The following is a 10552-nucleotide window of genomic DNA, read 5'->3' as shown; positions in this document are numbered from 1 at the left end:
TACACACACCACCCACCCCACCCCACCCCCACCCCCCCCCCCCCCACCTACTCAGAAGAAGAAGAAGAAGAAGAAGAAGAAGAAGAGTGAATAATCTGCCATAATAGAAGGGAGAACAACACACGAAAATGGTAGCCGAGGAAACCCCAGTCGCGCTCCCCTCCGCACTCCTGCGGACCGTCGCCCCCAACATCCTGCTGCAGCCGCCCCTGTCGCGCCGCGGCACGGGGCCCGGGCTTGTGCTCGTCGTCGACGCCGGCCTGCCGCTGGGCCGCAGCGACAAGACCCTCGACCCGCCGCCCCTGCTGAAGTGGGCCGAGGAAGGGTACGCCGTGGCGCAGGTCACGCTGCGTGAAGGCGGCGGCGGCGCGGACGGGTTCCACGCCGACCTGCGCGCGGCGTTTGGCGCGCTGGCGGCGCTGGACGAGTGCGAGAAGGGCGAGGATGGGCGGGCCCGCTGCGGCGTCGTCGCGTACGTGCCGCTGCCGGCGCCGCCCCCCGTGACGGAGGCGGCGGCGGCTGTCGTCGTCGTCGCCGTCGTCAACTACTCGGCGGCCCCCATCGACGCGGGACCGTCGACGCCCGTCCTCTGGCACGCCGCTGGGGCTGTGGCCAAGCCGGACGCCGCCGCTGGGGACCGCCCCACGACCTTGCACGCCTACCGCGAGGCGCTGCCGAACTTTGTGCTCCCCGCGCACGCAAACTACCGTGGCTCCTCGGCGGCGGTTGCACACACGCGCACCCTGACCTTCCTCCGGCCCCTGGTCGGGGGCCCCTTCTTCGATCTCGAGGCAATTTGGGACGAGCACTGCTACTTTGAGTTTGGAGATCGCGCCGTGGCCAAGACCATGGGTACCATGGTAGCTGAGCCATATGTCAACCAGTCGGTGACAGGGGCCTTTCCTATGCAAACCCGCGTGTTTCTTATCGAGGCCTACAATTGCTGAGAATTCGTGGGCTTAACAAAGCATCCCCACGATAACCGGAGGCATCGGCCGCGACCGCCTCACAACCTTCTACCGCCACCACTTCATCCACAGCAACCCAGACGACACCGCCTTGGAGCTTGTTAGCCGGACGGTGGGCGTGGATCGCGTCATCGACGAGTTTATTTTCAAGCTCACACACGACCGGGTCGTTGACTGGCTGTAAGGCGCTTTTTCTCCCTCAAAGGCGCTGTGCGAATCTGACAACCCGCGACGTTGGCGAACAGCTTGCCAGGCGTTCCACCCACGGGGAAGTCGCTCGAGATGCCCTTCACATCGGTCGTCAACATCAGGGGTGATCGCCTTTACCACGAGCACATTGCCTGGGACCAGGCCACTGTGCTCAGACAACTTGGGCTGCTTCCAGAGGTGTGTTTTGTGCTTTACATCCGGTCCTCAGGGGGCCTGGAGCCTGGGCTCCTCAAGCTCACGACCCTCTGTTTGCAGTACTTGCCATTCCCGTACCGGATTGATGGAAAGGACCCGGCGCCGGGCAAGAAATTCGAATATCGTGTGCCTGCCGCCGGAGTCGAGACTGCGAGGAAGCTTGCCGACGAGAACTCGGTCGAGTCGAACCAGATGTTCAACTACAGATTCCGCGAAGTCGACGCCTAAGGCAGTGCTCCATGTCAGGCAAGTCACCATGCTGTGTATGTAGTTGGGGTGAAGCTCATGGGCTCAAGCAGTGGAACCTGAGACCACGTCCGCTGGAACTGGTGGCCATCCCTGTGATGAAATTGGTGTAACTAGTCATCCCCCTGAACCTATGGAGACCTGAGCTGAGTCGGATTCCTCCACCATCCTTTTCTCCTTGTCAACGAGATTCTGAATATCCTTCCCTGTTATTGCCGTGCCTGGGTGTTCTTTGCGAACAAGCTCGGCGACGGCTCGGAAGGACAAATCTGGTTGGGATTTCAGGAGCGCGATGACAGTGTCGCGGGCAGCTTTGAGAGCCGCTCGCCGGTGCACCGGGATAGTGGCCGGGTTGACCATTTCATGCGTGTGAGAGCCGTGCTTCAGCGCGAAGAACCAGCCAACTAGCGGCTGTCCCCTCGGCTTGATCTGCCAAACGGACCCCCTCCACCTGCAGCCGCTCCGCATGGTGGCCCTCACGCCCTTATGCGCCTTTTTGTTGTGGGTGGCGGCCATGGTGCACTCGAGGTCGTAGCGGCAGATGTCGACGGGCGTGCTCTCGGCCTGCTCGGCCTTGTTGCGCTTGCGATAGCGCGACCTCATGACGATGACGCCGAACCCCGAGGCGTACGCCGTCCGCTGGACCGCCGACAGTGCCGCCTCCGAGGTCGCAAAGGGGACGCCCTCGAGCGACGCGAATGTCGGCGCGTTGGGCGAGGGTGTCCACTTGCCGCCCGGGGTGCAGGAACCGCCGCCGCCACAGTCGCCGCCATCAGGGGAGCGCGACGTGGGGCGCGGAGCCGAGGGCGGGAACGGGCTCGCCGATGAGAAGGGAGTGTCGGACTGGGGTTGCAGAAACACGGAGAAGTCGTAATAGTCGTCTGCCATGGTGATTATCTAGGCTCGCCGTGCTTTGCCGGTTGCCTGGCTGCACGTGCTTTTGAGGGCTGTCCAGATGTGGGGTGTCCGCGAAGTGAGGCTGTCCGTCTGTCGTCTGTCCGTCCAGCGAAGCACGGGGTTTGATGGACCAGGGTGGAGAACCCGAGGGAGTCACATGAGTCTGACGGGAACCAGTTCTTGCCGGCACTAGTTAGGCTAGGTGTGTCCGGCTGTCGAGCCACCAATCAAGGCCTGGGGATGTGCCTGAAGCGTCGTTGAACGGGCGCTGTTGGGGGGGTGTCCACTGGGCCCCGTGCAGTCCAGCGCAGTGGGTGCCGCTAAACAAGGGCCTGCAGGCCCCGGTTGCTGGGTGCTGAAATCAATCGAATGGATACCCAGCGCTGCGTCATGTGCGTCACTGTATGTAACAACAGCACGCCCAAGCCTGTCCCACTGCCACATATCGACATCCATGCTCCCCCGTCCCCCATACCTGGCGCCTTGGGCCCCTCGACAGCCTCCCACGAACACGAGCAAACCTCGCCGCCGCCCTCGCATGCCGCTGCCGTGCGAGACCGGCCACCAACGACGACGCTCAACCCGGCCCGATCCATGGCATTGCTGAGCAGGCCTCGAGATGGATGGCGTCTCTCCCATAGCGCCGCTTGAGCGCTCCGTCTCCGAGCTGTCGGCCGCCTCGTCCAGGAGCCACCGCTCCACCGTCCGCGGCACCCGCCGGAAGCTCCTGTCGACCCAGTCGTCCGGCTCCGCCTCTTCCATAAACGACAAGTCCCTGACATCATTCCCCTCTTTTTCGCCTGGACCGCCCAAGGAGGAGGGGGACGAGTCCCCGGTTATAGTCGACGGCATCGACGCCGTCGCCTCTATTCTGATCAAGCAGCCGTCCTCGGCCAAATCGCGGACCCCGATGTCAGCCGCCCAGACGCCCGCTTCAACCACCTCGGCCTCCACAGCCGCATCTATAGTCGAGAGCTTGACGGCCGCATCACCTGGCCTGCTAAAAACCCGACGGTCATCCTCCGGCCGCAACGGCGCCCGGAGCGCCCTCTTCGACGATACCGCCGGCACCCCGACCCGCAGGCTCCCGGGAGCCCTCCACCTGGCGGACAACGACCACATTAAGCGCCTCGTGGCCAAGCACGGGGCCGTGGGCCTGGTGCGCCAGGTCGCCGAGGACCTGGCGCAGCGCGATGCCCAGATCTCGGCCCTGCGGACCCGCGCCGGCGAGCGCGAGCGCGCCCTGCGCCGCATCATCCTCGAGTGCGGCCTCTCCAACCTTGACCTGGAGACGAGGCTACGCGCCGTCGAGGATGAGGCCAGGACCATGGGCGCCGCGCGCCGTGGCGGCCTGGAACGTGGCGTCTCGGACCTCGTCAGCGACGCCATGGCCGACAGCGTCTCCGGGGATGCACCGCCCTCCCCCTTTTACGGCCACGCAACACCATTCGACGGCCAGGCGACCATCCGCGCCGTCAGCGGCTCGACACAACCGCCCGCAACAGAATCAGACGGCAACAGCAACAATAGCAAAGGCACCATGAAGTTTATCAAGGACTACATATGGGGCGGGGGCGGAAGCGGGAGGAACAGCCGCGCCAGCAGCATAAACGGAGATACGGCCAAACAGGCACAAACAGTCATCCGCGCCCCCGTCTCGAGCGACCGGCGACCGATGCTCCAGGACGATCTCTTCACGCCGCCAGACACGCAATCGGTTAGGAGCTCGAGTAGAGCCTCCAGCATCAACAACGGCGTTACGGGTAGGAAGACGTCGACACCGTTTTCCACGCTGGTCAGAATGGTTGCCGGCGGAGGCTCTCTGGCTCCCAAGGATGGAGACTTGCGGGGTAGGGCCGGCAGCTCATCGGTGGCGGGCGGCTCGCTGAGGACGTCATCAGTCTCGAGCCAGAGGACTACGGGGTCGAACCGCGCCGTGTCCACGCAGGCGGGCGGGCCCAAAGCGCTGATGTCGATGCGTAGAGTGGTTACCGGCGTGCCGAACCTTCCCGCGTCGGGCGCCAGCCGCTCCAAACCCGAGGAGCGGTGGGACTCGATGGTGAGCAGTCCCATCACCGACTCCATGTCGCAGCAGGAGAGCTACGGGCCGGTTGAGATGGACAAGATTGTTCCTCTCGAGGCACAGCCGCCGACTCTGTCGCAGTTTTACAACAACAACTACGGCGGGTCCGGGCATCTCACAGATCGGTTCGGCTTCATATACGACCAGCGGAGGAAGAAGCGTCAGAGGGCGGCGCATCTGGCCAGCCAGGTGCTGGTCGCGGCTGCTGGTGGCAAGGCGGACAGTGCCGGCAGACCCATTCTGCCGCCCATCATCACGGATGACAGCACAAGCCATAAGTGGGATGTCGTTGACGATGGAAGACCGGGTTCGCCGTCGTCGGCCGAGGAGGTGCGGGAGGAGGGCAAGCCGAGCAGCAGGTGGTACGACTACCTCAAGGTTGTCACCTTCCAGGCCGGCACCGAGCGCACGACGGAGCTTCTGTCGGACACACCGGCCATGAGCGTACCCGGGATCGAGGTCACCGAAGGCCAAGAGCCGCCCAAGTCCCCCGCCATCGTCCAGTCTGAAGACGGGGGCTTTGTGCCGCATGCCAGCACGCCAATCTCGGCTGTCGACACGCTAGCCAGCGCCAGCGCCGGGCCAGAGGGCGAGCCTGCAGCGGCGACGTTCGTCAAGGACGATGTTGAGCCCGTCAAGCAGCTCCTCGACCAGCTAAACAGCCTGCACGACGTGCTGCAGCGGAAGCGCATGGACAGGTGGAACGAGTTCCAGCGCAAGGTGCGGGCAGAGCGCAGGAAGCACGGTGGCGAGTCGTCAGGCGCCGACAACAGGTTCCACAGCATGCCCGAGACCAGGCTGGCCGACGGCGAGCTGATCGGGATCGCGGACCTCGGAAACAAGGGCAAGGTGGGACGGGCCAAGTGGAGCGAGTTCCGGACGCTGGTCCTGGGTGGTATCCCCGTGTTGCTGCGGGCCAAGGTCTGGGCCGAGTGCTCGGGCGCCATAGATCTGCGGGTGCCGGGCTACTACGACGACCTGATCAAGCGGCCGGCGACCGAGGACAACGCGGAAGTGGTGACGCAGATCCGCGCCGACATCAACCGGACGCTCACCGACAACATCTTCTTCCGGAAGGGCGTGGGTGTCGAGCGGTTGCACGAGGTGCTGCTGGCGTACTCGCGGCGCAACGCCGACGTCGGGTACTGCCAGGGCATGAACCTCATCGCGGCCAATCTGCTGCTGGTGACGCCGTCGGCCGAGGATGCCTTTTGGCTGCTCGCGTCCGTGGTGGAGCGGATCCTGCCGGTGGGCTACTACGACCACTCGCTCCTGGCCAGCCGGGCGGACCAGCAGGTGCTGCGGCGGTACGTGTCGGAGCTGCTCCCGCGCCTGTCGGCACACTTTGAGGCGCTGGGCATCGACCTCGAGACTATGACGTTCCAGTGGTTCCTGTCCGTCTTTACCGACTGCCTCTCGGCCGAGGCGCTGTTCCGGGTCTGGGACGTGATGCTCTGCCTGGCGGACGGGTCGACGTTCCTGTTCCAGGTGGCGCTGGCGCTGCTCAAGCTCAACGAGCAGCAGCTACTGACGCAGTGCCCGACGCCGGCGGCCGTCTACACGTACATCAACCACCAGATGACGGACCACGCCATCAGCATCGACGGCCTCATCCAGGCCTCGGAGGGGCTCAAGCGCCTGGTCCGGCGCGAGGACGTCTCGGCCCGCCGTGAGGCCGCCATGGAGGCCGAGCGCGGGCTCGCCCGCCTGCGCGACGAGGAGCGCGCCGCTAGGGCCGCGGCCGCCCTGACGGTCCGGGGCTCGCGCAAGGCGGCCGCCGCGGCCGCACTCGTGGTCACGGACGAGGTGATCAGCGCCGCGTCCTCCAGGGCCCCCAGCGTCATCATCTCGCGGACCGCGTCCCCCGCCCCCTCAGCCCTGGCGTCGCCCGCGGTCGAGGTGGGTGGTGGTGGTGGCATCGCCGGTATCGCATGAGCTGGTTTCGGTTCCCGGGGCTCTGGAAATGCGTGGGGCTTGTGATGCCGATATTTGTCTCACGGAGCGAGCATAGCGTTACGGAACTGCCTGGTTTGGTTTGATTTCTTTTTTTTCTTTTTTTTTTCGTGCATGTCCTAGCCCCTCCCAGCATTTGGTTCGGTCTTTTCTGCTCCCTTGCTTGCCATTTCGAACACAAAGATCCCGGCTTTAGAAATACATTTTTTTCTTCTCGAGTTGGATGGTTTGCCTATTCTCCCTACGCATGTTGGAGTATATCCAGAGCGGCGGAGCGCAGTCGGAGAGACGTCTGCATCCTACCTTGGGCCAGTGGCCGCCCTGCGGCCCTCGTCGGCCGACTGAGCCAGCATGCCGTCACATGTTTTATCTCTTTTTCATTCTTCCTCTTTTTTTGTTTTTTGTTTATGGTGTTCGTTTTGCTGTAGTTTCTTTTTCTTTTTGCTCCGTTCCTCTTGTGCCATTTTGATAGATTGGGAAGCTCATGATACCCCCTCTCCCTTCTCGGATGCCCCCTCGCTTTTCCTCGGGCATCGAAAAACAATAAAATCGGAATATTCACCCTCAACGACAGGCGCCTAGGCATTGGTTCCGTGTTTATGGGGTGAGGTGGAGAGTTGGAGTAGGGTGTTGATATGTTCCAAGTGCTTGGGTATCTACGAATCTGATGGGCAGTGCTCGTGATGCTGACACGTGGGTGCCTTTCATACTGGGCGTGGTGCTTCTGCCAAACTGGCAATAGCAATCCCACCCACACACCCTCGGCCCCTCTCTGAATTCCTCTGGGGCTAGAATGCCATGCTTGGCCCCTAGATGTTTACATCAGATTATAGCACCATCCAGCCATCTCTCTCTCCCTCGCTCCGTAGGGAGACCGGTGCCGTTGTTGGTGGTCCTGTTTGTTCCTGTCCTCTACTGCCTCCGCGACCTGCGTCTCTCTATCCTTTCCGTCCTCTTTCCTTCATGTCCGGTAGGTGTCTAGGTACCTGGGTAGGTGGGTTATTTTTTCTATATGCCTCTGGCATGCTCAATCACTTGATCTTGCTCATAATGGTCTCGGGCCGCCTCTCGACAAAGATCTGGGCGGCGCGCCCCTTGACGGCGTTGAGGGTGGCGCGCTCAAAGTCGTCGCGAGACCGCAGCACGGCCTCGACCCAGGTGATCTGCAGGTCCCAGTAGGCCGTCTTGAACTGCTCAAAGACGTCGGGGATCTGCTCCTTGGGGCTGGTGAGCAGGCTGTCGAACAGCTGCATCACCTTCCAGCGCTCCTTGAGCTGCATGCCCAGGTCCGAGTCGAGCGAGTCGAAAAAGGCAAAGACGGTGCCGACGTCGTCGAATATCTTTTCCTGGTACTGGTCGGTGCGGCGGAATTTGACGCCCTTGTTGCGCACGCTGCCCAGGTAGCGGGCCAGCAGCTCGTCGGCGAAGAGCTCGATGAAGATGTCGACGAGCGAGTGGTGCAGCACCTGGCGGTAGTCGCCCACGTACTCCTCGAAAGTCACCACCATCTGGCGCATCGACGTCGACGTGTACCACTTTGGCGTGAAGATGTCGGGCAGCACGGGGGTAAAGTCGACGGCGAAGACGAGGTGGACGAACTTTGTGATGCACCATGTGCTGAAGTCGACATAGCCGTCGCGCAGCGCCTCCATCTCGGCGTCGGCGCGCTCCATGTAGGGCTGCGACACCATGGGCCCGAACTTTTGCCGGAAGCTGCTGAGGTAGCCGAACCGGCCCTCGTCCTCGTTGTCGTCGATGCAGGCGATCTGGTCGTTGGCCGTGGCCACGAGCCAGTCCTGCAGGGCCTGGAAGCCCTCGAGCTCGGGTACCTTGCCCGTCTCGTACAGCTGCGCCTCTTCGTCCAGCAGCTTCTGCCACGACTGCTGGCGCGCGCGCAGGCGCAGGAACATGGCGTCCACGACGCCCTCGGCCACGTCGGCGCGCTTCGAGTTGGCGGCCGCGTCCATCTGCTCGCGCAGCATGCGCCAGAGGTCCACCAGGTTGCGCGTGCGGAAGTAGCCAAATTCGTCCGCGTCCAGGTTGGAGGCCTCGGCGCCTGCGCGCTCGGCGAAATCGCGCTTCTCCTGGGCATGGATGCGGTCGATCCACTCGTCGAGAAACTTGATGATGAGGTTGCGGAAGTCGCGCACCAGCTCGGCCTCGCGGTTGTCCACCACGTGCGGCGTCAGCTCTTCCTGGCGGAACCCTAGCTTGTTCATCTTCTTGTAGTACTTGTCGGGCCAGCCGACGATCTCGAGCGCGTGCGACGAGCTGCTCTCCGGGTCGTCCACCATGCCGACGAGGAAGTCGTGCATCAGCTCGTGGTAGATGTTGCCGTACTTCTTGAATATCTTCCATTTCTTGGGCATCAGCGGCACCATGCCCAGCCGCACGGCGTTGAGGTCGTTGAAGAACCAGCGCAGGATCTTGTCGAGCTTGGACGGGTCGTCGAGGAAGTCCTCGCGGCTGGCCTTGAACTGGGCCTCGCAGTAGCCGCGGATGGCCAGCAGGAACTTGTCCTTGTAGCCGCGCACCGTCTTGGCACCGTCGGTGATGCTCTGGAAGCGGGCGGCCATCTCCTTGTGATCCTTAAGGGCGTCCTGCAGCGCCAGCACGCGCTGGTCGCTCTTCTCCTCGGCCTCGATGATGAGGGCGAAGCGCACGACGAGCCCGTTGTTCTCCGACGTGACCAGGTTGATGAGGTTCATGGACACCATGCCGACGTGCTCGTCGAACCAGTCGATGATGCCCTCGAGACGCTCAAAGTAGTCCTCGAGTGTCGACTGCAGGCTGGTGTCCTCGGCACGCTGGATCTGCTCGATGGCGTCATCGCGGATGTTGCGCAGCTGCGTGAGCTCGTAGTGGATCGACAGCAGGTTGGGCATCTGGTCCTGCTCGGCCTCGTCCTGGCGCAGCATCTTCTCAACGGCGCTCAGGCGGTCGTTGAATGTCTCGAGGTTGCGCCGCATGGCCTCGACGGCGCCGAAGTTGCGGTGCGCCTGCGAGACCAGGTTGATGGTGGCAAAGTCCTTGATCATGTTCTGGCTCTCGGAGCACAGCTTGTCGATCTTGATCATCTCGTCCTTGATCTGCTGCACCGCCTTCTGGCCCTCCGACAGACCCGTCATGCCGCCCTGTGTCGTCTCGAGCTGCTCACGCAGGCCGGCCCGCAGCTGCGAGTCGACGGCCTCCTTCTTGCGCGCGAACTCTTGCCTCAACACCACGATCTTATCTAGATCGTCGGGGTGCCGGAGCAGCTCCGAGAGCTTGACCTGCGGGGCATCCATTGCGCCGTGGGGTACCGTCCCGGTCCGCCGTCTCGTCGTTTCCGCTTGGACGGGTGCACAGCGGAGGGGAGGGGACACGAGGCACGCGTCGGTCAGGGGTCGTCTATGGTCGGGGCGGCGGCGCCAATCGGGGGGGTCTGTCTGGTCTGCTCCTGCCGGCTACTCCAGGGGCACGGCGAGCCCGAGCTTCATGACTTGGAGGAGACGTCTATTCTCGGCGTTGGGGGTTGCTGAGTGCGAGGCTGAGCATCATGGCCAGACATCGAGGTGGCGCTGTAGCTCACATTCCGTGCCTGTAGCAGGCAGTTGAGCCTGGGCGGCCGACGTAACAGCGACATTGGGCGGCGGGTGTGGGCCCGTGCGCGTACTTAACTCCACCCCAGCCGTCCTTCACATCCTGGCTTGAGCTTAACCCGGGGTTGCGCTTTGCGGACCCCTCCTGAGATACTGCATCCCAATCTCAAGTCTCAACCCTTGACCTGCACCGAGGCTGATGAGCGCGCAGGTCAGACATCGCTGGTTTGAACCCGCGCCGTCCGGAAACACCATAATTATAGTCTGGGGGCTTTTCGATGTATATATCCTCCCTGCTTTCTCTGGTTCCTTTCCCAGTACGAGAGAGAGTGCTGAATGTGATTTGTCAAGCAGCGGGTCGGCAAGATGGACTCCAAATACCCAAAGGCCATGAACTGTGAACAAAAAAAAAAAAGAAA

The 10552-nt window shown here is 62.9% G+C and overlaps 4 protein-coding genes across 4 annotated transcripts; 2 read left to right on the top strand and 2 right to left on the bottom strand.

The window, feature by feature from the left end:
• The first annotated feature begins 57 nt into the window (after positions 1 to 57).
• Positions 58 to 1845, top strand: GGTG_14004 (hypothetical protein). The gene is made up of 4 exons (XM_009231929.1): positions 58 to 883; positions 969 to 1148; positions 1214 to 1355; positions 1434 to 1845. The coding sequence occupies exons 1-4, from the start codon at positions 129 to 131 to the stop codon at positions 1599 to 1601; spliced, it is 1245 nt and encodes a 414-aa protein (XP_009230193.1). The 5' UTR covers positions 58 to 128; the 3' UTR covers positions 1602 to 1845.
• On the bottom strand, positions 60 to 2637 carry GGTG_14003 (hypothetical protein). The gene has a single exon (XM_009231928.1). It carries the CDS (start codon positions 2505 to 2507, stop codon positions 1737 to 1739), a length of 771 nt encoding a protein of 256 aa, XP_009230192.1. The 5' UTR covers positions 2508 to 2637; the 3' UTR covers positions 60 to 1736.
• A 369-nt stretch (positions 2638 to 3006) lies between these two features.
• On the top strand, positions 3007 to 7115 carry GGTG_14002 (TBC1 domain family member 10A). The gene has a single exon (XM_009231927.1). It carries the CDS (start codon positions 3136 to 3138, stop codon positions 6532 to 6534), a length of 3399 nt encoding a protein of 1132 aa, XP_009230191.1. The 5' UTR covers positions 3007 to 3135; the 3' UTR covers positions 6535 to 7115.
• GGTG_14001 (hypothetical protein) lies at positions 6549 to 10463 on the bottom strand. Its single transcript, XM_009231926.1, has one exon. It carries the CDS (start codon positions 9837 to 9839, stop codon positions 7584 to 7586), a length of 2256 nt encoding a protein of 751 aa, XP_009230190.1. The 5' UTR covers positions 9840 to 10463; the 3' UTR covers positions 6549 to 7583.
• Between the last annotated feature and the right edge of the window lie 89 nt (positions 10464 to 10552).

The sequence above is a fragment of the Gaeumannomyces tritici genome (assembly GCF_000145635.1).
Source record: "Gaeumannomyces tritici R3-111a-1 unplaced genomic scaffold supercont2.100, whole genome shotgun sequence".
NCBI lineage: Eukaryota > Fungi > Ascomycota > Sordariomycetes > Magnaporthales > Magnaporthaceae > Gaeumannomyces > Gaeumannomyces tritici.
The sequence above is the reverse complement of the archived record's forward strand: the minus strand, read 5'-3'. Positions and strand labels throughout refer to the sequence as shown.

Bases quoted from the DNA above. Each gene is read 5' to 3' on its own strand.
- GGTG_14004 (XM_009231929.1), top strand. From the start codon at position 129: ATGGTAGCCGAGGAAACCCCAGTCGCGCTCCCCTCCGCACTCCTGCGG. The intron at 1,149-1,213 runs GTAAGGCGCTTT...GTTGGCGAACAG, and splicing joins GACCGGGTCGTTGACTGGCT to CTTGCCAGGCGTTCCACCCA. The intron at 1,356-1,433 runs GTGTGTTTTGTG...CTCTGTTTGCAG, and splicing joins AACTTGGGCTGCTTCCAGAG to TACTTGCCATTCCCGTACCG.
- GGTG_14003 (XM_009231928.1), bottom strand. From the start codon at position 2,507: ATGGCAGACGACTATTACGACTTCTCCGTGTTTCTGCAACCCCAGTCC.
- GGTG_14001 (XM_009231926.1), bottom strand. From the start codon at position 9,839: ATGGATGCCCCGCAGGTCAAGCTCTCGGAGCTGCTCCGGCACCCCGAC.
- GGTG_14002 (XM_009231927.1), top strand. From the start codon at position 3,136: ATGGATGGCGTCTCTCCCATAGCGCCGCTTGAGCGCTCCGTCTCCGAG.